This window comes from Lissotriton helveticus, chromosome 11 (genome assembly GCF_964261635.1).
Source record: "Lissotriton helveticus chromosome 11, aLisHel1.1, whole genome shotgun sequence".
Lineage (NCBI taxonomy): Eukaryota > Metazoa > Chordata > Amphibia > Caudata > Salamandridae > Lissotriton > Lissotriton helveticus.
The window spans coordinates 461386108-461413010 of NC_136072.1; the positions used below are offsets into that span (position 1 = coordinate 461386108).

Consider the following 26903-nt stretch of genomic DNA (forward strand, 5'->3'; position numbering starts at 1 on the left):
ATTCAGCTCTTCCCAGATGGACATTGAAGTAGAGTGACTGTGTACAGTTATCCTGATGATAGCTATCGGCAGTTCAAGGCAATAGGGATGGAAGTAGAGGAGCTTGACTGTACCTTATCCGAAGCAGGAGCCAGAAGGGGTGGCCCGTCCCGTCCTCCTCGTGCCTCTGAGGGCCACAGAGGGCCCGCCCTTTGCCCGGGCTTAGCCCGGCGCTCCCGCGCGCGACTCGCGGTGCGAGAGGTTCTCCCGCCTTTGTTCCCGCGCCTCCGGGCGCTCCGCTGACGTCACCCGACCGCCGGGGCACCTGGGGGATGTAGTCCCTTGCCCTCACGACGGTCGGGTTGCTGGCAAAGTGGAGTTTTCCGCCGTTCCCCTCACGGCACCGGGATCTTGTGCTGCAGACCTCCCCTGTGGTGGCAGCTTTTCCCCAGAGCGCGCACAACAGCGCTCGGCTCTCCCGCCTTTGTTCCCGCGCCTCCGGGCGCTCCGCTGACGTCACCCGACCGCCGGGGCACCTGGGGGATGTAGTCCCTTGCCCTCACGACGGTCGGGTTGCTGGCAAAGTGGAGTTTTCCGCCGTTCCCCTCACGGCACCGGGATCTTGTGCTGCAGACCTCCCCTGTGGTGGCAGCTTTTCCCCAGAGCGCGCACAACAGCGCTCGGCTCTCCCGCCTTTGTTCCCGCGCCTCCGGGCGCTCCGCTGACGTCACCCGACCGCCGGGGCACCTGGGGGATGTAGTCCCTTGCCCTCACGACGGTCGGGTTGCTGGCAAAGTGGAGTTTTCCGCCGTTCCCCTCACGGCACCGGGATCTTGTGCTGCAGACCTCCCCTGTGGTGGCAGCTTTTCCCCAGAGCGCGCCTCAGTCACCTCAGTCAAGCTCGCCTGAGCCTCTGCTGCCGTTTAATGAGGCCTTGACCGACGTTCTTTTGGGCACTTGGTCCAGGCCCGCTACAGGTTCGCCTGTAGATAGGAACGTGGCCAGACGCCACCGCCCGCCCCCATGCGACCCTTGTTTCCTGTCCACCCACCCCACCCCTGAGAGCCTGGTTATCCAGGCTTCGAATTCCCAGACCGCATTCCCGACGGCTCCGCCTGACAGGGAATCCAAGAGGTATGAGCAGTACGGCAAAAAGGTATTCTACCTGAGTCTGGGACTGCGGTCTTCCAACACCGCATGCCTCTTGGGCCGCTACACCCACTCTGTGGGATACGGTCGCGAACGTGCTGCCAGAATGCCCGTTGGAGATACAGGCTAAACTCTGCCAGGCGCTTGTGGAAGGCCGAGATGCAGCACTGTATTCTATCCGGTGTGGGCTGGATACCACCGACTCACTGGGCAGAGCGATGGCAACGACGGTGGCGATTCGTCGCCACGCCTGCTTGAGGTCCGCCAACTTCTCGGCCGATGTCCAGAATACACTAATGGACATGCCGTTTGATGGCCGTCGCCTTTTTGGCGACAAGGCAGACCATGCGCTTGAGCCCTTTAAGGACTCCAGGACTCCAGGGCTATGGCCAGGTCCTTGGGCCTCTCGGCCCGCACCAGCAAATGGGTGCCTTTTGCTCCTTTCGTGGCGAAGGAAGGGGCGCCCTCACACGTGCTGCCAGCCACGCACCGCAGAGTTTTATCCAACGCGGTGGCAGCCGCGGAAACCGCTGTGGCGGCGGTAGGGGACAGCGGCTAGGACAGTCCACACCTTCCCCCGCAGCATCCGCCTCAAAACCCTCCTAGTCCGTGCTTTCAGGCCTATGTGACGCCAGTGGGGGGCAGGGTTCGCCATCACCGCCTCCACTGGCACACTGTCACATCGGACAGGTGGGTGCTGCAAATCGTCCGAAGGGGCTACTCCCTCCCCTTCAAGGCGACCCCTCCAGCCATGCTACCGCAATACCACCGAATATCGGGGGATCATCTGTGACTTCTGCAGGAGGAAGTTACGGCCCTCTTGGCCAAGGTGGCCATCGAGCGCGTTCCTGGGCCAGAAGTAGGGTGTGGTTGCTACTCCCACTACTTTCTGGTACCCAAGAAGGGCAATGGGGGCCTACGCCCTATCTTGGATCTACAGAACGTCAACGGCTTCCTCCAGAAGGAGAAGTTTAAAATGCTGACACTGGCTCAGGTCTTGGCTGCCCTGGATCCAGGAGACTGGATGGTAGCGTTGGACTTGCAGGACGCTTATTTCCACATCCCCGTCCTGCCGGTCCACCGGCGCTACCTGCGGTTCACGGTTGGCCACGAGCATGTTCAGTTTACCGTGCTCCCCTTCGGTCTTACCAGCGCCCCACGGGTGTTCACAAAGGTGATGGCGGGGGTCGCAGCTCATCTGCGCAGGTTAGGGGTTTCAGTCTTCCCCTACCTCGACGACTGGTTGTTGAAGGCGGGCTCGCCCCAGACAGTCGTCAGCCACCTCCAGATGATGGCAGACCTCCTGCACCAGCTGGGGTTTTCCATCAATGTGCCGAAGTCACACCTGTGCCCCTCTCAGAAGCTCCTCTTCATCGGAGCGGTTCTCGACTCGGCGCAGTTTCGGGCTTATCCTCACGAACAGATGCTACCCACTCAAGTAAGGACTACTCTCTATCTTCCCAGCACGTCTCCACTTATTCACTGGTCTCAGTCACTTCATATCATGCACGTATTTCATCTAACGCAAGTGTAGTTGCCATGAGCACTTGAGCACGTTTTTGGTTTTACTCTGACTTTTGTTCCTGGTCAGCCACCTCTGATTATCTAGTTTTCCATTTCCAGCTGCTGTGACATCGTTTCTCACCACCACTATTGTTTGATGCACTTTGGTATTGAGACTGATCATTTAACATACCAGAAGTTGTGTTTTTTCAGTTGAGTTTAAACCTAACCCCATTGGTAAGCACATGTATAAACGCTTCCCTTTAGTACGCTTACATTAACCCATTGTACCTATTCCTATAGATACCCCTGATGAAGGGCACGATATGCCCGAAATGCATTGGGAATGTTTCAAGTTGATCTAATGATGCCATGATCGCGAATTTTGTGACAGCTAACAAATTTCCATGAACAATTAAAACAACAGAGCATCAGCATTCCGTCTGAAGATTTCTTTTCTACCAACAGTCAAGAAAATTGTTGATTATTTTGCAAGCATGTATGAAATGTATTTTAATGCAAGTTGAATACTGTATACAGTCCTTTACACTCCTCGGAGTGAGCTGAGCAGTGCACTAGGTTTTCCAGATCACCATCTGGATACTTTTCCCAACTTTCTAAAAGTAGCATTTGCAAACACAGGATATTAAAATAAACTTTACTAAAAGAAGTATATTATTATTCTGAGTTCAGGCATACTAAACTTGAACTTCTACCATGTTCCCTGATCCTGCTGGGATTATAGAGTGTAATAATTCCAGCAGCCCATTGTGGCCTATGAGAACAGGTAGCCTTACAATAGTAAAAAACGAAAATGGCTGTAATTCACTATTAGGACATGCCACACACATCAGGTCTTGTCCTACCTTATGCTTACAATGCACCCTGCCCTAGGGCCTACCATAGGGGTGACTCGTATGAAGAAAAGGGAAGGTTTAGGGGCTGGCAAGTGTGTGCACTTGCCCAGCCAGAATGACAGTAACAGACTGCACGCAGGTTCTGCAATGGAAGACCATAGACATATTTTAAAAGGCTGCTTCTGTGGGTGGCACAACCAGCGCTGCAGGCCCTCTAGCAGTATTGTTTTTTACAAGACCTGGCACTCCTTGTGCACTTTACTGGGGACTGACAGTAAATCCAATGAGCCAATCATGGAAATCAATTATAGGTACAGTTTACATAGGGAGAGCATATGCACTTTAGCACTGGTCAGCAGAGGTAAAGTGCCCAGAGTCATTAAACCAACAAAAACAGGTCAGAGAGAATACTGGAGGAAGGCAAAAAGTTCAGGGATGACCCTGCAAAGAGGGCCAAATCCAACACAACCCCCTTCCAGCCAAAACGCAGGGTAGATCAATCACTACTGTGATGGGCTTCCCTGCTTAGGGCGATAGAACATGGACCTGGCCCGCAACAGCAGGGGCATATTCCAGTTCTACGCTAATCTGAACCTATCTCCAATCCTGTGTTCATACTCTCAGGGTCCACCAAGCCAATCCATGAGGAACCCTTCTCTGTGGACACCACCTGTGCGGCCTCTAACCTTACTTTGCTCACAGGTGTGTACCAACAGACAGACAGCAAGTTACAGTGGCCACTGACAGAAGTCAGGGATGAGACCCAGGCCTCATGCCTCTCAGGGCTCTCAAACCTCTCAGGCCTCAGAGAGCGGGGGGTAGTAGCCCCAGGTGCTTGGCACCCTTTGTCCACTCTTGCTCCTGTCAGGTCAGGTATGACATCCTGGCACTGACCCACCAGCCCCAGGCCTGTACCCAGCAGTTGGACCAAAGATTGGGGTGGGCTCTCCCACACCCGGTCCTCTTCCTTGGGGCTCTGTACCCTCCTACTTGGAGTGGTACCCCCTTCCAGAATTGTCAGGGCACCTGTGGCATGTGATATGCACAATTCGCCCACCAGTTCAGGGGTGCTATCCTGCAACTGGGGTACCAGGTCAGGGGGGACACCCTGCACCTGGCCCTCTAACCTAGGGTCTAAACCCTCAAGCTGCACCAGGGTCAGAGGCGAGGACTCCCTCCCTCCCTCTGCACCCCCTTCCAGAGTACCTCCCACTCCCAACTTGAGTGGTACCCCTAGAAGTGACATGGGTCAGGACACTGATTACAGTCGTCCCACCCTCTAGGTCTGACAGCCTCTGAACCGGTCTTCCCAACTCAGGAACCCGACCATGCAGTTGAACAATTGCCTGGCGCACCAGGACTTCCTTGGGAGCATGCATGCCCCCCCCCTGAGGGTAACACCTAATTCCTGTGTCGTGTGACAGTCTGCCTGGCGCAGATCTCTCGTCCCCTGTCCATCTGACAGTACGCGAAGATCCCCCAGGACAGAAGTGGTGTCACCATGGTCATTCCCTGGGGGCGCAGCCCTTCTGGCTGGCCTCTGACCCACTGGTTCTTCCACTGGGGACTCTTTCCCCCTCTCACCCCTCCATCTGGACTTCTGCACCCTCCCCACTGGAGCGGTACTGCCAGATACCAGAACTACTGGGGCTCTGCTTACAGAGTCTCTACGTTCTCTAGCCACTGGGATATCCTCTTCATATGGTCTACAAGTACAGCCTAGGCCCCGACCTGATGTTCCCTTAAGAAACCATCCAGGCCCTGAGACTGGGTTTCGGGTACCTTGGGACAGAACCCACACTCACTCCTCCTCCTCTGAGGCAGGACGCGAGCCCCTCTACCCCTCCCACTACACTGAGATCTAGCTGGGCCATCACACAGGACTGGAAGTTACCTGAGCCACTATTGTTGGAATCACTCCCCAATGCTGCTTCAGACCTTCTGGAATCCACCAAAGGGTCAGCCTCCAATTTGAGCTCCCTGGGGTCAGAGAACTCACTCTCAAACATGTGTTGGCATAGCTCTAGAAAACAGGAACTTAAAATATGCTCTCCCAGAATTGGATCACACAGCCCCCTACAAGGGTCAACCAAACTATCCTTCACCTCACCATCCAGTGCCTCACACACATTCTCCACACCACTCTCCTGACATTGGCAAGACAGTATCTGACTGTCTCTGTCCCACAACCCACACTCTTCTGGGCGGTCTCCATACTCACATTCCAGGACCTCAACTTTGGGGGATCCCCTCTCCCTGTACCTCTCATCTAGAGTCAGTAGAGTGTCCCTCCCACTACTAGGACCATGAACCCCTACGCCAGTTACCCTATTCCCTTCAGGGACACTGCGCACAACTGGAGCTATCTCATGTCCTTGAACCTCCTGGTGTATGTTAACCCCCTGCAAGTCAGGTGCCACATCTCTGGGTGTGTGTACTACTCTCTCAGCACTAGATACCTGAATGTTGCTGCCACCATCTGAGCTGGACTCCACCTCCAACTCAGCAAAGCTCAATTTCTGAGCTACACATATTTTTTGTTGCTGGGCTGAAGCCCTCATGGCTTCAAGCTCCTCGAGCTCCAAATCAAGTTTCCTCATTCTTAAGTCATGCGCAAGCTGCATTTTCTTTTCTTCCAGGGCTAACTTTCTAGCTCCAGTTGCCCATTTATTTTTGCCATCTCCATTTCATGTATCCTGGTCTCCTTCCTGTCTGCCAACTCCTCTGGTGACAGACATGTGACAGAAACACTGCTACCCAATGGGGAGGTTGCACCCCTCCCTTCTGGACCCAGTGGCCCCTCCAGCTGCTGCTCTGCATCCTCAAATTCACTCTCATTTCCAGGGGCATTCCTTGCCTCGACCCAGGCCTTCAGCGCCTTTTGGAACTGCTCCCTTCTGGAGAGTCTGGTCATGGAAATTTCAAAATTATTTCAGAAGCTCCTGAGCTGTTTCTTGGTGTAGTTTTCTAGTTTCTCCCAATCACAGTCAATACCTGCCTGGATGCTGCCTTTTCCATTCTTACTGACACAGGCATGACTTTTCAAAAGCACATGGAGATCTCTCAGCAAAATTAAAAAACAAGTCTGTGGCAGCGTTATAGGTCTGCTCTCACTATGTGGTGATCAATAATTACAAATGCAAATTCGAAAATCCTTTTGCTGCCACCAATGTTAGAATTGGGGGTCTCTGGTTGGCACAGATATGCACTTGTGACAATCAGGGACCCTCTCCTCTAGTCAGGGAAAGGGAACTACCCCTTAAGATTAACCCCTGCTCACCCTTTAGGTTGCGTGGCGCGAGCAGTCCAGGCTAATCTCAGGAGTGCTAAGTCAGTTAAGCATTTGTAATCCTACACAATAAATACACTGATTCCCCCCACAAATGGACACCAGGCGGTATTTCTATAAAAATATGTAGACTTTATGTAAAAATACTTAATTCTGCAGGGTTATCACAAGACCTTAAATAACGTTTATCAAAAGGAGGCCACAAGGTGTCAAAAATAATGGCGAGTATTCTCTTTAAGTGTCAAAATAGCTTGGGTCGCTTATCGATACTTCAAATAACCTTCAGGACAGTTCTTATGCACTCAGAGCAATCCTTCAGGACTCCGGTGCGAGGATTGTCCAGGCTGTGCGCTTCGTTCGGGCGCGAAGAACAGGCCCTGCTATTGCCCACGCACCTCGCGGTACGCCACGCACGGTGCGGTCGACTTCCCAGAGGGGTATGAGTCGTACTACTCTTGTGGGACCCGTATTCCGGGACAAACCTCAGGGCTCCTATTAAGGTACGCGCCTCGCACACTCCTCGTACAGGGTTAGCAGGCAGAAACGGATGGGAACAGATGAAGGCGTACAGTTAACGGGGAAATAAGAACGTTGCGGGAACCGAGCCCGTGGCGACAAGCTTAGACAGTACAGTACCTTGAATTGCGCGACATACACTCTTCAGTTGTCCTTCTTTGCAGGGGACGAGTCGTACGCTGTCAGTGCGCTTCGTGGCACTAGCGTATCTCCGGGTCTCTTTAATCAGCGGGCTGTTTCCAACAAGCAGGCGCGGCCCACGACCTCCAGTACGGACTGTACTGGGGGTCACTTCAGGAGGGCGGCGCGGCCTGTATTATGACTTGGAGTCAAAGCGGGGCGGCCGGGTACGGTCAGGCGTACGGGCGGCCGTACGGGCGTAGATCACGCTCCGAAGTGGAATTCTGGCGGGAGGGGCGAGAGAGCACCCTTGCGCGCTCCAATTGCGGGCGGGATGGCAGAGGAGCAGGCGGCCTGACCCGAGGGGCAGAGAGCGGCTCTACACGAGCGGGGATCTCAACGGGTAGAAAGGCAGGCCAGCTCCCGAGTGCTGCGGCCGTAGGAAGGGGTGCAGACTCAGCTCCGGCGGGAGGAACACACGGCTCGATTCAAAAGACGAGCAAAGACACAAGGAACCCACTGGTCCCGGGGTCCTGTTCAGGGGGCAAGCTCAGTCAAGCCCTTGGAGATAGTTTTCAGCACAATAAAGCAAAGTCCTCTTTGGTCTTCTCCTCTCCTTCCTCAGCAAGGCACACTGCAGGCCAGTCCTTCAGCTTCTTCTTGGTCCTTCTAGTTGGGCAGAGGTTTGTTGTGGGAAAACAGGATCTGATTTGATAGGAGCAGGGCTCCTACATTTATAGTCACTTTCTTTTGTCTTTTCAGGCCAGGGGGGCCTTGCATAGTCTATTTCAGTCTCTGAGCACTTTGTTTTGCTGTTCCTGGCTTTTTCTTTCAGTGTGGGACAGCAGACGCTCCGCAGGAGCACTCTGTTGACCATCCTCCCTCTCCCTGGGCCAGGTGTCGGGCAGAGTAATCAGTCGCTCCCCAGGAGGTGGAGCCAGCATTGTGGTGGCAGAGCACAGCCCTCTTCAGAGTCAAGGGGCACTCCCACCACCTGTCATCCCCAGCCCTGTCACTCTCACAACCCAGACAGCAGATACACATCCTGGTGGAGGCGGGCTGAAATGGTTAGGCAAGCAAATGCTAACTTTCTAAAAGTAGCATTTGCAAACACAGGATATTAAATTAAACTTTACTAAGAGAAGTATTTTATTATTCTGAGTTTAGGCATACTAAACTTGACCTTCTACCATGTTCCCTGAGCCTGCTGTGATTATAGAGTGTAATAATTCCAGTAGCCCATTCTGGCCTATGAGAACAGGTAGCCTTACAATATTGAAAAACGAAAATGGCTGTAATTCACTATTAGGACATGCCACACACATCAGGGCTTGTCCTACCTTATGCTTACAATGCACCCTGCCCTAGGGCCGACCATAGGGGTGACTCGCATGAAGAAAATGGAAGGTTTAGGGGCTGGCAAGTGTGTGCACTTGCCCAGCCAGCATGGCAGTACCAGACTGCACACAGGTTCTGCAATGGCAGACCTTAGACATATTTTAAAAGGCTGCTTCTGTGGGTGGCGCAACCAGCGCTGCAGGCCCACTAGCAGTATTGGTATTTACAAGCCCTGGCACTCCTGGTGCACTTTACTGGGGACTGACAGTAGATCCAATGAGCCAATCATGGAAATCAATTATAGGTACAGTTTACATTGGGAGAGCATATGCACTTTAGCACTGGTCAGCAGTGGTAAAGTGCCCAAAGTCATTAAACCAACAAAAACAGGTCGGAGAGAATATTGGAGGAAGGCAAAAAGTACAGGGATGACCCTGCAAAGAGGGCCAAGTCTAACACTCTCCAAGAACCCAAACAAGACATTGTGGACTATGTACTAGGCCTTAGGACCAGAATGGCAGAATACATGAAAAAAGCTTCCAAAAATGTTGAGGCCAGCCAGGAGCTCCAGAAGCACTGGTATGACCAAAAAGATGAATTTGTGAAGTTCCACCCAGGGCAAAAGGTGTGGGGTTTGGAGCCTGTGGCACAAAGGGCTCTCTAGGACAAATGGAGTGGCCCTTACCCCATCTTCGAAAAGAAGAGTGAGGTCACTTACTTGGTAGACCTGAGCACAAGCAGGACACCCAAAAGGGGGATCCATGTGAACTGCCTTTAGCTTTTCCATGACATGGCTGACATCACCATGCTAATGTTGACTGATGAGGATCAGGAGACTGAGAGGGAACCTCTCCCTGACCTCCTCTCTTACAGCCCCAAAGATGGGACAGTGGATGGAGTTGTCTACTCAGACACCCTCTCTGCCCAGTAAGTCTTGCAACAGTATGCTAAGCTCTTTTCTTTAACCCCTGGTCAGACAAACTGGTGTACCCTTGATGTGGACACTGGGGACCATGTACCTGTCAAAAATAAAATCTATTGACAGTCTGATCAAGTTAAGGAGAGCGAGAGACGCTGGCCTGGTATATGCTGTCCACTAATTAAATTGGGAACCCTGCACCAGTCCAGACAACCCTTATGGTGATTTAAGATGTCTCAGATAACCTTAGAAAGCTATCCAAGTGGTAGCAATGGAAAGCAGCCTTCAGGCTAAGTCCTGAAGGAGTGTAAAGCAGCTTGTTGTACGAGAATGCAATCTTTTAGTATAGATTACATTAAAAGAGAATCACACAATAGTTATAAAAATATGTATTTATTATATAGTTCTATCTAGTACGTTACAGTATCTTCTACACGGAGATAAGACAAAGCACACAATACGTAAGCACAGAAATGACAGTAAATCGCACTAATACACAGGGGGCTCCAGGGTGGGACCAAACCATATACTAAGAAGGTGGTGTAAGAACCACGACTCGAGTCAGGACGATGTTGAGTGGACGTAGAATCGCTGGGACCCCAAGTTGAGTAGATAGAGACCCCACAGAGGACAAGTGCAGTGTGGGAACACGACGGTAGCTCCGTACAACTATATGTGAAAGAGGTGGTTAGAGTTTGAGATTAAGGACCCTTCTCAGTGGACTAAGAAGAAACCGTGTGGAAGACATAAGGTTGGAGAGCCACCCCACCTGTGGATACGGAAGTACCCAAGTTACCTAACCCATGCGTGCCGGGTGTATAGGTGTGAAGTGGCATCGGAAACCTCTGTTGAACCCAATGGAGGACTTCGAAGAAGAGCTGCTGCTGGAAGGTAGAAGAATGTACGTTGGAATCCAAATGTGGATTCTTGTTGCGGGGTACCTGAAAGAAGAGGGGACCGAGTCTGAGTCACTGGAGGGTGACCAGGGGCTCTGTAGACTAATGCCCACCGATGTTGGGTGCTTCAGGATAGTTGACAGTACCCTTGACTCTCCAGCTGCGGGGACCAAGTGGCGTTGGACGACCAATTGCCAGATGTGAGCTGTCCCACAAAGGGTATAGAGTGTTGAGGGGCTGCTGTCCGGCGGGAGCACCAACAAGCCTTGGCAACAGCGACCCACACCGGATGTCAAGAAAGTATACGGTTCGGACCAGCAATGCCTAGGAGGCTCACCACATACAGGGGAGTCGGGCAAGCCTGGAGCAACCAGGGGAACCCAAGAAAAGCAAAGTTGACCCTCAAGTGACCCACAGGCCGGAGGCACAGGAGTCACGAGAGGACCTCGAGCAGCTTCAAAAAACGCTTTTGAATGTGTATGATATCAGAAATGGTTGACTGTTTTTGACATGACCCTATAGATATAATCAAATTATTAGAAGCCATCTAGGATTGATGCAATACATTTGTATTCATTAGAACTCTGAGACAATAATTATAACACTTGATGTGTATTTGTGAATATCTGATTTATATATGTAATGTTTTTCACAGCATTGTATATAATTTATTGAAAATTAATGTGTTTTAGAGAAAAGGGAAGAAAAATATATTTATCTTTAATAAATCTGATGACACTATAAGTCTTGTATGTAATGAATTCTGGTATTCTACATGCATTAGGTTTCTCTGCCCATTTTTGTATTGTATATTGCCTTGCCAAGGCTCCCTTTTTTAGGTCTCGCGACCTCGAGCGGAGCGAGAATTCAAGTAGGCAAAATCCTCATGAAACCACCAGCTTTTTGCTGGCGTTTTCATGAAGTTCACGTGAACCACGTGATCAAACACGAACGCGCATCAGCCTCCCTCCCTCCTAATTGCATTTGCCGCACAGCACATCAAAGGGCTTCGCCCAGCGTGCGCTCTGCGGCTTCTCAGCTTCTCCTCCCCTAACTAGTCATGGCTCAGTTTCCCGGCGCACGCATTTGTTGACATTTTTTTCGTGAACCTGGCTACTATGCTGTTATCACTGCATTTCATTACTACAGGAAGACATTGGGTGAGTAGTTTGTTAGGTTTTATATTTTATTCACTGCATGAATTAAAACTAATTTAAAAAAAAAACTAAATCACCCTGTAATGCTGTATAATGCTTAAAACGAAAAGCTATCTGCCACAGGGGAACTTGGAAATAAAAGGCTGTTTCTATTTCGTTTCGTGTTAAAGACTATCCCCTATCCAATTCACCCCCATCCTCCCTCCTCCTCGCAAGCAGAGTTCCTCCCCGTCGAGCTGCTGAGATCAGCGCCATTTGTTTTCACGTTTTGGCTTTAGGTGGCATATTTCCTGGAAGGCCATTATGTTTCTGAAAAGGCGACCGTTTCCAAGCTGCAGCGGCGTCACAGCTGAGTGTAAACACAAGTGCGGGTCAGGGGGTAGGCTGTGCGTGTTTGTTTTCACCAGAGAGCTGCGTGTCTGTGTCTGCGCATTCCGGACGCTTGTCCGCATACCCAGCAGAGAAAGTTCACTGGAGACGAGGGGAGGTGCGGGGAAGAAAATAACACTTTCCAACAAGCATTGGCATAGACAATAGGTCTTGCTTGTGGGACCTTATAAGTATTTAGTTACAAGGATATTGTGCTGCAAAACAAAATACTTATAAGGTCCCACAAGCGAGACCTATTGGCAATGCAAATGCTGGTTTCAATTCGGATCCTGAATGGTGCACAGACGATGCAGCAGACTAAGAGGGAGACGCAGTCAGGCCCAAACGAAGTCCAGCAAAGTCTAGAGTGCCCAGACAGTCGAAGTGGCAGTGGTTTCAGGTTAGAATCTACAGCCAGGTATGCCCTCAAGTACCTACGGGACAGGGTTGGAAAGATTCTGGGGAGGGTCTGGACAGGGGGGAGGTTACTCCCATGTCCTTTGTCCAGTTTTGCGCCAGAGCGGGAGCCAACGGCTCACAGGACTTCTTTAACTATTCACAGGGACAACAAATGTGCCCCTCATGCAGACTTTGTCGCTGGCAAGTGCACCCACCCAGCCCTAATACACTAAATCCTGTGTGGAAGGTGGTCACACCTTCCTGTGACAGGATGCCTTTTGTTCTGCCTTCTCCTGCTCGAGCTTGGCTCAGCAGCCGGAGGGCAGAAATATGTCTCTGGTTAGCAGCAGCAACCATTTTGTGCTATCCGTAGTTAGAATGCTGGTACCGGGAACACCAGGGACCCCACAAAGCTCGCTTCTGAGGGGTGGAATCATACCTTCCACACCAGTTACCGGGTTTGATTACAACATGTTTACACCAAACACGATCGGGTTTGTTTCAGCTGTTTTTTTTTTTTAAACCCATTTTATTTATTTTATTCGTCAATAAGCAATGACAATGCAGGGCTCTGTACCCCAGAGACAGCTGCCAAATCAGACCTTTGGGAACAAGTATGTTATTGACATTGTAAGACATAGGATCTAGATGCATAATAAAGACATGCTAAACAATAAAGAAGAATGTTTCCCCCAACTCCCCCCTCCTTCTCCTAACCCCCCAAGTTCGCACTACTACTGCCTGATCTTATCCTCAGCCTAAATAGCCCACCAATATTCACATCCCAAACACATGCACCTCTCACTACCACCCCCCTACCGCACACCTGGGCCGTATCAGCAACTACTTCAGTGGATGAGTCTCCGCTTCCACCAGCGGCTCCAGCCATAAACCCCGATAGTCAGCCCACTTTTTCCAAATCTTATAATGCTTACGCGGACAACCCCTGGCCACAAAGATGGGCTGCTCCAACCCCATACAAAAATCTAGCCCATTCTTCCAGGACGCCACCGAGGGGGCCCGCGTCGCCTTCCATTCCCTGGCAATATTCCATTTCGTCAGTGTGAACCCCAGCAACGTGAGATGGCGTTTTTAGATATTGCCCCCTATCCCCTCCGTGATGTGTAATAGGGCCAGCTGCGGTGTCAAAGGGAGACCCCACCCCAACACCTCCGAGAGGTATGCAAAGACCCCCCTCCAGAAACGGTCCAGGGACGTACACTGCTAAACAGTATGTAAGAAAGTGCCCTACTCCCGACCACAGCGAAGACACACTGGGGAAGCAATCAACCCCGCCTGCCACAGTAGTGTCCTAGTAAAATAGACCCTGTGAAGATATTTGAATTGTACCAGGCGGAGCCGCATAGCTATTGCCGCACCCCGCGGAGCTGCCAGCGCCTCCGTCCAGTCCTCCTACACCAGGACCCCCACGTCATCCTCCCAATCACTCCGAAGGTTTTGCAATGTGGAGGAGCAGTGAGTCACTAGGGGTTGATATATCCGAGAAATCTTTTTGTCCCTTAGGTCCCCATAAAGACATTTGCCTCAATCGGACTAAAGTCTGGGAGAGACTCCAGACCCTTCAGGCTAGGAGACATCGTGGCGAAGCTTGAGGTACCGAAAAAACTGAGATTGTGGCATATGAAATTCCCTTTCGCAGGTCTTGAAAGGGCTTGAGCGTTGTATCTCTCATCACATCTCCCAGGGTTGATATGCCAATGTCCTCCCATCCCCAGAAGCCCTGTAATGCTGCCAGCCGAGGCAATCACCAATTGTTCCACAGAGAGGTTTCCCGGGTCAGGGTATTCCACCAGCCCATACGCCGCAAGACCTACCTCCAGATCTGGAACACTACCCGTGTGACCGATGGCAGCACACCCCGCAGCGAAGCAGAGTATAGGAGCTTGTGTAAGGAATGGCGCCCCATGAGTTGTCGCTCCAGGGCATACGCCGGATCCCCCCTACTACCATACCACCACTCAATGAGTACCAACAGATAAGATGCCTGGTAGTACGATAAAATGTCGGAGGACACAAGGCCCCCGCAATAGGTGAACCGAAAGCATGTGCGCAGTGCCACTCGCACTCTACCCCCCTTCCACAAAAATTGCCCCAGCACAGAATTCACCAGTCGGAACCATCTAGGCGGGATCGGGTACGGATGATTCTGCAACTGGTACAGGAGCTGGGGGAGTGCCACCATTTTGATCATTGCGGACCTGCCAAACAGAGTCAGTGGCATACAGTCCCAAGATTTAAGATCCGACCGAACTCTCTCCCACACTGGAGCCACATTCCGTTCCCAGGACACCGCCGGTATGTCCTTAAGGACCACCCCCAGGTATTTCAAGCCCCCAACCGCCAACTGAATCGATGCCGCCCATGCTCCGGCTCTCGTCTGGAGTGGATTTGCGGGGATTCATATACAAGCCCGACGTCTCCCTGAAAATCTGCAGTATCCACAGAAGCTGCGGCCCCTTCCTGTCCACTTCTGTAAGAAAAAAACGGACATCGTCCGCGAATAGCGCAATCCGGTCTGATAGACCCGGGGTCCATTTGAATCCCCTAATCTGCGCATTAATGCGTACCCACACAGACAGCGGCTCCATGGCTAGTGCGAAGAGGTATGGAGCCTGGGGGAAACCCTGCCTCGGACCCCGTCGTATGGGGAAAGTGGAAGAGGATTCGCCCGCCACCCGAACCGACGCCGTCAGCTCTGTGTAAAGGAGTGTTATGTACGAAAGGAAGCGGGCCCAAAATTTAGTCTGCATAACAGCGCGAAAAGATAAACCCAGCTAAGGGAATCGAAAGCCCTGTCTATGTCTGCCAGGAGAAGCGCAGCCCGCTCTCCCGTCTGCCGTATGGCCGCCATCGCCACCGCCACATGTGCCCTCCTTATGTTGTGCCTGGTCGCCCTCTATGGCATGAACCCAGCCTGATCCGGGTGTACAAGTGCAGAAATGTGCGGCAGCAGATGGTTGGCCAACGCCTTTGCCAGGATTTTGGCCTCCACATTTAAAAGAGAGATGGGACGATATGAGGCATGTTGTTTAGGAGGTCGACCGGGCTTATGGAACACCACTACCTCCGCGTGCCGCCAATCTGGAGGGAGGGAACCCTTTTCCCAGGCCTCTTCCACAACCGCCCTGTAATATGCGGACAGCTGCACATTCTAGCGACGGAACAATTCGCTAGGAAACCCGTTGGGTCCAGGTGCCTTGCCGGGATTGAGCTCTCCCAAGGCCGCCCAAGCTCCTCATTAGTCAATGGAGCCTCCAGCTGGTCTCATACCACGTCCGTCTGACACCATCTTAGGTGGCACATCCGGAATGAATTTGTCAACTGTGGCTTCCGGTATGCATTCCCGAGGGGCGTATAGTTCCGCGTAGTATGTAGTGAAGCTCTCCGCTATGGCGGTCGGGGGTCAGTGATCGGTGCTCCTGCCGAGTCCAGAATGCCCGGTAAGGTCTGGGCATGGAAGGCACCCTGACAGTCTGTGCAGCATCTTGCTATACTTGTCCCCCCATTGATAAACCCTACTACGCGTCACCAGCCAGACCTGGCGCGCCTCGTCAAGTAATAGGGATGCACAGGTCTGCTGTGCATAGAGAAATTGCTGTATGTGCTGGTCTCTCCCGCCTCCCGACACCGGCGCTCGAGGGCCTCCGCCTCAGCGCGGGTCAGTTCCTCTCTACGCTTCCGGCGGGCCGCCGTGCACCAGGCTATGTCGACCCCACGGAGAGTAGTGCAATCGCTTCACCTATATGTGTCCCATATGCAGCATCCTGCAAGTGCCAGGCCGACCAGCGCCACCAGAACGGTTGTTTCCCTCTGCGGATATATATTTCCAGGAACATCGGGGAATGATCCGACATGCCGCGGGGCATGATCTACACCGATGCTACCCTATCAACCGCCACCCGAGGCACAAAGAAGTAATCCAGTCTGGAAATAAGAATTATGAACCACTGACATGAATGTGAACCCCCGCTGATCACCGTGAATCTGTTGTCATACATCCACCCAGTCCAAGCCCGTCACCAGCGGGTGTAATTTCGTAGGGAGAACACCCCCGGGGCCACCCCCATCTCTAGTTCTATATTTGGCCAGGTCCATAACGTCATTCCAGTCTCCACCCACCACGGATAACCCATCCGGTATGTCGGCCCACATGGAGTGCAGTTTCTCAATCAGATTCCATTGAAGGGGGGGGGGGGTGCATAGACACTGCCCAATATCAAGGGATCCTCCCCTATTCTGCCCCGGATAAAGATGTAGCGCCCTTGCACATCAGACCACTGTCGTAGGTTCACATACGGGACTCTACGATGTACCAAATTCACCACTCCCCGCAAGCCCCTGGTAAATCCAGCATGAAAGACCTGGTGGAAACCATAACCCTGCAAGCATAAAGCCTTCGTGCCCAAGAGTTGCGTCTCCTGCAACATAAGGACATCAGCCCTAGCCCTCTTTGCCTGATACAATACCGCTCCACGTTTGATCCTATCCAGAGCCCCGCGCACATTCCAACTGATAATGCGCAGACTGCCCAGGGTTACCCGGCTATCACCTGTCCCACTAGCCATGGGGGGGCACCTGTTGTTGCAGAGTGGATATCAGGCTGTGGTAGTGCATATATATGGAACAACAAGCATCCAGCGGAATTGCGACCCTAAAACTAAAACAACCCCGACCCAACAAACCCCCCACCCCACTCAAAAACACAGAAGTATCTGTCGTGGCATGGCCGAGGCCCAGTCTCCAACGGGGGGTGAGGACCGCCCCAGCCAATGGATCCCTAACTCACAGCCCATGTCCTCGGGGCATACCTCCGACCACTACCATCTGGGCGGAAAGACCAGCCCACTACATGACTCCCCATAATAAGAACTAAGACGGCCCCAGAGCTCCCCATTAACCTCACATATCAGGGTTCAAGAGTGCATCACCCTGAGGTAGAGTTCCCCCCCGGGAGGAGATACTGCAGGACTGAGAGCGCCGCCGGGACCTGGATTGGCTGCCGCCCCTCTGTTGTTGACCCCGAGAGCCCCTCCGAACCACCCCACTCGATGAAGACTCTTATTCCCTTCCAGGCGGTGTATGCGGTCTCACCCGCACCATTTCGTCCGTCCACATGATGACCTCCTCCAGGGTCTTTCAGCTGTTTTAATGTCGGTCATCACAAGGTCGCTATAGGGGTGACTTATAGGTTTTAAGTACAGTGACCCTTAGATATAGTAAACCTATATCTTAAGTAAGTGGTGCATGCACCAACTTTCACAGGATGCAATGGAAGGCCTGTAGCTCCATTTTGCATGTCCTCTCATGGGTGGCAAAATACATGCTTCAGCCCATGGGAGGTCTCTGGGGTACCTATGCCCAGGGTACATGTGTACCATATACTAGGGACTGACTAGGGTACCTCAGTATCCAACCTGGAGTGTACCCAAGTACATATAACAATTTAAGGATAAAACAGATGGACTGGGGTCCTGATTAGCAGGGGCCCTGTCAGACTAGTGAAAAACAGAGTTACATCAAGCAAAACGTGGGGGTAACCGTAAGAAGCAGATCATACTTTCCTACAGAGAACATCAGAGCTGATGTCAGCAAGATGCTGGAGCTAGATGTTGTTGAATGCTCTGAGAGCCCCTGGGCCAGCCCAGTGGTTCTAGTCGCCAAACCTCATCCACAGGGTGGAAAGAGAGAAATGAGGTTCTGTGTGGACTGTAGAGGGCTCAACTGTTACCAAGACAGATGTTCACCCTATCCCAAGAGCTGATGAAATGATAGACAAATTGAGTGCAGCCAAATTTCTAAGTACCTTTAACTTAACTGCAGGGTACTGGCAGATTGGCATGGCACCAGGAGCAAAAGAAAAGACCGCATTCTCCACACCTGATGGGCATTATCAGTTATTGTTATGCCTTTTGGTTTAAAGCATGCTCCTGCCACCTTCCAACGGTTGGTTAATCAAGTCCTTGCTGGATTGGAGTGGCCTGAAAGAGGCAATTTGCTCAGCACCAATTCTCAAAGCTCCAGATTATACCAAGCAGTTGATTGTGCAGACTGATGCCTCTGAGCTAGGGATAAGAGCAGTCCTATCCCAGACCAATGATGAAGGCCAAGACCAACGTGTTCCTTTTATAAGCAGAAGGCTACTCCCCTCCCCCACCCACCCATGGAGCAGCGTTGGATTGCCATTGAGAGGGAGGCCTTTGCTGTAGTTTGCTCCCTGAAGAAGTTGAGACCATATTTGTTTGGTACTGACTTCCTAGTTTGAACTGACCACAGACCTCTCAAATGGCTATGCAAATGAAAGGTGAAAATCCTAAACTTTCAGCTTTTAGTTTAAATTTCTCACCTTTTCTATGCATGAGCAGTTAGTTGTTCTAAGGAATCAACTTGATTATCCACTTGGAGTTTAGCAGTGCTTTTGGCCTTTGCACACCAGTGACAAGAATTTCCCGTAGCTGAACCTAGAATAGGATGCATTGTTTACTTAAGGATAAAGTCTCATCGGCACTGGACAAAGGATAAAGCCTCATCGGCACTGGACAAAGCTAACATTTACAACATGGCAACAGATATGTGTGATTGGTTGTGTATATAGTTTATACATTCTAATTACCATTGCTGTTGGATGATAGAAGGGCTGTCATCACTTACAATTTGGTGTTGATTTTCCCTAAGCATAGGTTCCTCTAGTATTTAGGCACCTCGGACAAATGACCCGTTTCAGGCTCTCAATTTTCAAATTTATTTCTAGTTAATCTTTGATAGTAGGGGCCCTTTTTTGTCTTTTATTGATATTTGTATTTTGTATGTAGTTTTATTGTATCCTGTTTTAAATGAAATTTGGATGTTGTGAAACTTTTATGGTTTTCTGCACGTGAAACCGAATAAAGTTTATTTTGATTTGATAGTAGATACGTGGGAATTGATATTTGTGGATTAATTGCTGGTCATGACACAGGTTATGGACAGCAAATCCATTTGCCGTTTCTAATCTCCATGCCTAATTAATCAGTCAACATATTGATTGTGTCTGTTGACTTATAAAACCTCTAGAAAGGGTGGTTAATTTCAGGGTCTGGTGGAGAATGTATTGTGGATTGGTCATGGCATAATCTGATTGGTAGATAATCAAACCCAATTACTGGCTCATCCTAGTAGGGGGATTTTGTTATTTGGTGTAATTGTATGTAGCAAACCATCCTTGATGCAGCATTTGACAGGTTGTGGTCAGTTTAGAATATACCTGGCAGTCTCAACCTGGGGAACGAGGGAAGATATGCATTTGGCATCAATGAATTTGAGCTGTTTATGAGCAAAATGAAAAGTTATATCTGCAGTCTGTTCAGATTTGTATTGTGTACTTTTAAATATTTTTGACTTAGTTTGAACTTTTGTATAGTAGGTTTAATCTATTTTACTTACATCAGCAGGGAGAACTGGATCTGGAGAGGCGGAGCCGCCAGCAGGAGATCTCCACACTCTACCATCTGCACCACCTCCAATACCAGCAGTTCATATTACAGTAAGCAGTGTGGGTTGTAACTGTAGATACGCAGAGTTTCAATTTCAAGCTACATTATGAGGTCACAAAGATTATGGTTATTGTTCTTTGACGATATAACTTGAATATGGATAAGCCATATGGCATGCTTCAAGCCAATTTTTATGAATGGCCACACCTGTACCCTTTTTGCCACACCTGTACCCTTTTTACGCATCCATTGTTGTTAATAGACCGAACTGTCTAGTGCTTGGCAAATTCCTGTAAGAAATTTATTTCCACGTCCTTTTTTGGGTTTTGATGTTTCTCTTCATACACTCTTACCTTTTAGCTCAGATAGCTTAAATCAAAGTGCTCTGCTAATTCATTCAGCCAATGCTTTTCATGCCCGGAGCCATTTGGAGCAGCTGAGCTGCATAACCTATGTATTGAGTTCTTAGAGATTAGTCGTCACCTGTTACATTACTTTGCTCTGTTTGCTACCCGCCTGGCTTGCATGCAGAGTAAGAGTGCATCATTCTCAATCAACATGTATAATTTCTTACATCACCAGGAAGAAGTGAGCAAGGAAGATACTTTTCTCAAAGACAAGGTGTAGGACTGAGCTCTCTTTATGCCAGTGAGTTAGTGAGGTATTCCTCTTTTCCCCCACTATTTGCCAGAGCCCCTGCATTCCTTATCTGAAAGAAACGGGTTAATGTTAGATTCCTTACCTTAGAATATCCCTAGGCGTCAGACTGGATCCGGAAAGTTTTGCGTAGCAGTACCCCTGCGTGTCGGTAGGAGTCGTCTGCGGCTCCGCGTCAGTCGGCGGCGTTGTTGGCGCCTGGAAGACGTCGTCGGAGCACTCAGACGCCGCCCTCGCGCGCTGACGTCAGTTCTTTTTCCACGCCAGCAAGCGCAGATCCGGAAAAAGCAGTACTCCTTAGTCACTTTTTGACTGACTTTTTCGATCTTTTTGATCCTGTTCCGAGTCGTAAAGACTATTGGTGCCGGTAGGGATGCCCAGGTTCAAGCCCTGTGCTCGATTGCAACCGACTGATGTCTGTTACCGACCCCCACCGCCGGTGCCTGTATTGCCTTGGGGCTGACCATGGCGAAAAGTCGTGCCCCGACTGCCGGGCCTTGACGTCGAAGGCTAGGCGGGAGCGGTCCCGTAAGCGCCTCGAGCTCCGGCATTCGGCCCCGTGCCGTTCACGGTCCAGGTCGAGGAGGAGGTCGAAGGAGGAGGTCGAAGGACCGGTCATCGAACCTCGGCGAGTCGACACCATTCGTCGGGCTCCAAGTCCTCAGGTAAGAGGCACAAGAAGTCGAAGAGACGACATCGCTCTTCCGACCCCCAACGCTCGAGCGATGCGGACGGGGGTTCGGGTGACACTGCCCACGCGGCTCCGCTGCCAGCTCCATACCCGCCGGTCCCTGGGCTGAACGCGACGCTGGAGAAGATAGATGCCTTCCTCATGGCCATGAGGTCGCTCTCTCCTCCGTCTGGTCCCGCTGTGCCGCTTTCGGGCCCCGCGGCCCCAACTGGGACCCCAAGTGGGCCGGGGGTTTTGGCCCCGGCGCCGTCGGGTGCTTCGGCCCTGGCGCCGTCGACGACTCTGCTCCCGATGCTGCAGGGCCCCACCAGATCCGGGTTTGGATCCTGTTCGCCCGCTGGTCTACCTTACGGCCCCTCCGCTGGCGTCGACCCCCAGGGTGTCACCCCCGTCGCCGTCCCAGCCCCTCCCTCGGTCCGGATCCGGCGTCGGATCAGCGTCAATCGGCGCCGCACTCGCTGCTTAGAGAAGAGCAATTCTTCTATGATCTGGCCCCATCCTTTTAACCTGACTATCAGGAGATGGGAGGCGAGGGGGACTGGGAGGGGCCTGAGAACCCTCTGGCACGAGAGTGCCAGTCGTTTCAGGACTGGGCAGTGGATCTATGGGAGGCCAGTGGTTTGGACACTTCGCCCGACACTGGCTTTGTCTCCCCTCCTACCGTGGCTACAGAGGAGGGGGCTGCTTACAGCCTGGTGCTGATGAGGGCAGCCAAGGCCTTGGGTCTTGAGCTCAACGTCGCGGCCGTGAGGACTAACCTCCTCACCGAGGTCCTTAAACTGCAGGCAAGGTCTTCGGAGCCTCTACTGCCGTTTAATGAGACCCTTACTGATGTTCTGTTGGGCACTTGGTCCAGGCCCGCTACAGGTCCCCCTGTAGATCGGAATGTGGCCAGGTGCCACCGCCCGTCCCCGGGCGACCCTAGCTTCCTGTCCACCCACCCCACCCCCGAGAGACCGCATTCCCGACTGCACCACCTAATCGGGAATCCAAAAGGTATGAGTAGTTCGGTAAGAAGCTGTTCTCCTCACTTAGTTTGGGGTTGCGGTCGGTCAACACCGCTTGCCTTTTGGGCCGTTACACCCACTCTCTGTGGGACACGGTCGTGGACGTGCTGCCATCTTGCCCGGAGGAGGCCCGGGTCAAACTCGCTCAAGCTCTTGCGGAAGGGTGGGATGCAGCACGGTATTCTATCCGTTGTGGGCTGGATACCACGGACTAGCTGGGCAGGGCGATTCTCACGACGGTAGCGGTTCGCCGCCACGCCTGGCTGAGGTCCGCCAACTTTTCGGCTGATGTCCAGAATTCCCTCATGGACATGCCGTTTGATGGCCGTCACCTTTTTGGCGATGTGGTAAATAAATAAATAATACCCTATTTTTGACTAGGCATATATCATAACAGATAGCTCAATAAATAAGAGTCAAGATTCGAGGTAGTAGGAGTTTTTGCAGGTTTATTACAGCATAAGGACAGGAACAGGACGACCTGCATAGGAACAGGATGGCAGGGCTAGAGTGGCCCGGCAGCTGCCGGGGCTGGGTCTGGGATGAGCGCGCTAGCTTTTAATAACAATACATGAACTTATATACATAACGCAAACACATAGCATTACATTGCAGTAGGCGTAGCAGTGGGTGGAGCAGAAGGCGTGACGCGTAGCAGTCGCGAAAGATAAGAGTAAAAGTAGGTGTAACTGGGCGTATACATAGACATGTGGTGCAGACGTAACAGAATATGTCATGAATGGGGCGGAAACATTGGAGGGGGCTACCTAAGGAGCCGGGACCTCTAACCTGGTGGTGCGCGCAAACTGACAATGACGTGTTACTAGGAGAAGCTGGGGGCTATGAACTCTGTGCTAGGAGCAGAGACTAAAGTCTGAAGGGTCAGAGCGACATGTACCTAAACCCTATCTAGTATCTGATGTTTAGAGAACATGTTGATATAAACTAGAAGTCATGAGGGGAAAGGCTAACTTGATTCTAAGACTGGACCATGCATTATTCTACATGTAGTGCGTGATGAAGAATATTAAATGACCATTAAATGCAGTATTTCTCTAAAGTGGAGACGAGAAGGCTAGACAATGACGGAAACTATTGATGCAGTTCAGTAGCTTAGGAATGCAAAGAAGGAGGACTGAACTGATAACTGGAACTATAACATACTTTTGGCAGACTCAGAGGCAGAGCCAAGCTGCACCGGGCACTGCGAGGCAGGAAGTAAGTGAAGGGTCGAGGATACAGGTGGGGGCTGTATCGCTCCTCAGCGAGGCTTCAGGAGACAGGAGCTGAATCTGATGTCCAGGCCCTTTTGAGGCCTAGAAACGGGGACTTTATAATGAAATAACGTGCACACTGGGAAACGTGGCAACGTAGCTTTACATAGGCCTAATATTCGTAGTATTCACGAGGACTGGAAACTGGCATACAAGAGGTGGACACAACTGTAATTGCGTCATTAATTAGACATGGGGAATAACATATGCATATTGGTCATGCACACATAACATATGATGGATGAGGCGTAGGGACACAGAACATGACAAAATTTACTTTTCCACATTCCCTCCTTGTCACTACGTTTCCATCAGGAAACATCAATATTCATGATACCATCTATCATTTCATACAGTACCATTTGTTCATCTCGAATTGTCTTGGAACGGGATTTAGAACGGGGCTTGGGACTAGGAATACAAGAGGTAGCACAAATGCCGCAAATCGCAGGGCCACATTGTATACAGAGGCAGCAGCTAAATATGATCGCTACTGCAATACCTAGAAAGGACAGGACTTTCCATCCCCATGCGGAAATTATATTCCAGAACCAACCGGACCATGTCCAGGTGCCTGGATTTTGGTGTAACAGATGGGCAATTTTATGAAGTCTGGTTATAGCTGAATAAACAGACGGCGCGTTATTTGGAATGAAAATGCAGCAACTAGATCCGAGAACTCTACAGGCCCCGCCCCTATCGGCCAGTATGACGTCAAGGACGAGACGATTCTGGAGCACAACAATTCTCATAAAGGATTGCTCTTCGGTTAAGTTACCTAGAGCGGAGGCAGTCTCATTTACTACTGCTTCAAGGGTTCTTGTTAACCTACGGATTAGCTTACTGTTTACAACTGTACCTAAATAAGGGAACACACCTTTATCTATATCAATGAATTGCTCTGCGGCAGTTTCAGTATAATCGACAATCGGGAGGTTTCTCTTGTGTCTAGTGTGTACTAGGAAGGAATTCCTATGGTAATCGGGTGGGGCTAGAAAAACAGGTGGCAGTAGGAAGGCAATGTAACAGGTTCCCTCCCAATCGGGGGGCAGATGAACATATGCAGTTTGACCACAAACAAAATAAGAATGACGTGAAGCTTTAAAATTAGATTTCCCACTGTCACTATACTTGATAATAGTAGTACAATCACTATGTCCTACATGTACAGAACCCTTATTTCGGACACATAATTCGCCTTTGACTGGTAGTACTGAAATAGCAGGTGAGTCTGGAGTAGTATCAGACTGAACATTCAGGACCATAAAATTCGACGAATAATTACCTAAATTATACACTTCATTTTCTAGGTCTAAACCTGTTCTGTGGGGGAAACCTTGCTTGTCTGGGAAACATGTACTGTTAAGAAAAGACATATCTGTTGAGGATGACGTTAAGGTGGACCATGCTCCACACGAACCATTATGTGTGAATGGATAAGGAAAAAGTGGCAGAACTCCCTTCGGGGTCTGGAAAGGGGGGAGTCGACCACACACCCAACAATTAGTGGCATTGCTGGTCTGGTGTGAATAATGTAACATACGGATAAATGAATTGTTACGCATAGCAAGGCGGTAGGAGAGTTCATGAGGAGGCAGATCACTAAACGTGTGCTCTACTGTAGCATTAGCAGACTTATTTACATGAAGAACTGGAAAATACAGGAAAAATGCATAGCTGGTGCAGGAAATCATAATGCTGATGAATAATATGAAACTTAGAAAAACGATACATTGAATTGAGCTTTGACTGACTCTCTCACTATGGGGGCCTATTTTATACATGTCAGAAACAGTCTAACCGTTTCACCTAGGGGAGGACTTATACAATCAAACTGACTGACTTATTTTACTAGACCGGAGCTTTAACTTATACTCCTGCTGCGGAGTATTCTCTAACAGGGAAGGGGTTGTAGCAATGTCTTTTGCGGGACAGTCCTTAAGAGCAATAGTTTGGCAGTCTTTAAAATCCTGGGAATCCTTGGAAATGTTTTTAGAAACGGGTTTCAGTCCATTGAAAAGTTTTACATGAGAAAGGTGGACCCACCCCTTCCTGCCTTCCAGCTTGACGGCAGTACGGGTGGTCAAGAGGACCTGACGTGGCTCCTTCCAACGAGGTTCCAGCGGACTTGATCTGTCAAAGTTTCGGATCATCACCAGCGAACCTGGAACGATTTCATGCGGTGCCACCTCGGTATTGTCTGGAAATGCGGCGGCAACCTGTGAACGACATGAGTTGAGGGCAGACATCAAGGAAGCTAGGTAATCTGTCAGCATATTACATGAAACATCGGTAATACTTCGGGGTCTAGGAGTACCCCACATGTTAGGGGGGCGGCCGAATACGACCTCATACGGGGACAGACCTGATCTGGAATGTGCGACCATGCGCATATAAAACAAAGCGACTGGCAGAGCTACTAGCCAGTCCACACCCTTTTCTTTACAGACTTTTGCAATGCGGATTTTCAGGGTCTGATTATGTCTCTCCACTAGACCGGCTGCTTCAGGATGGCGTACACAATGAAACTTCCACTGGTACCCTAATAACAGGGAAACGTGCTTCATGAGTTCAGATGAGAATGGCTGACCGTTATCAGAATATACGACTCTAGGGAGTCCATATCGAGGGAAGAATTCACGAACCAACTGTTTGGCAGTGGTCGCGGCTGTGTAATCTGGGACTGGATATGCTTCTGTCCATCTGGACAAAGCGCATACAACTACAAGGACATACTTGAAACCTCGACATCGCTCCATCTGAATATAATCCATCTGGAGGACTTCAAAAGGGTGGTCAGGGGGCTGGAAACCACCTTGTTCCACCGGGACACTTTTACCTGGATTAAACTGACAACATATCATACAGGTACGGACTTTCTGCTTGGCTGCAGCTCGTAAATGTTTGTTGAACCAAATGTTCTGGATACTGTCTAACATAGCTTTTTCTCCTAAATGTGCTGGACTATGTGCGGTATTAATAATGACTTGAACCATAGAGTCGGGGAGAAACCATGTGGCTCTACCCTTTGTTAACCATCCTTGATCTGTCTGGACCCCTCCTTGTTCGGACCATTTCTTGATTTCATCGGGAGTAGCATGTAACTGGATATCTATGACATCTTGTGTAGGGTCCTTAACTGTCATACATGTAATCGTATCTGGAGCATGTGTCAGGTTAACTGGAATGTCTGGAGTCTGTGCTGTAAGCTTGGCTGTGCGGTCTGCTAGATCATTACCTTGGGAAATAATGTCAGTAACTTTCGTATGTGCTTTGCACTTCATGATAGCGAT

General features: G+C 50.5%; 1 protein-coding gene across 1 annotated transcript in view; it reads left to right on the top strand.

The window, feature by feature from the left end:
- Positions 1-26903, top strand: part of GIGYF2 (GRB10 interacting GYF protein 2) — a 1757193-nt gene that overhangs the window by 930126 nt on the left and 800164 nt on the right. Inside the window, exon 16 of the mRNA XM_078666006.1 lies at positions 19937-20031. Within this exon, the coding sequence (XP_078522132.1) occupies positions 19937-20031 (95 nt within the window). The remainder of the gene's footprint in view (positions 1-19936; positions 20032-26903) is intronic.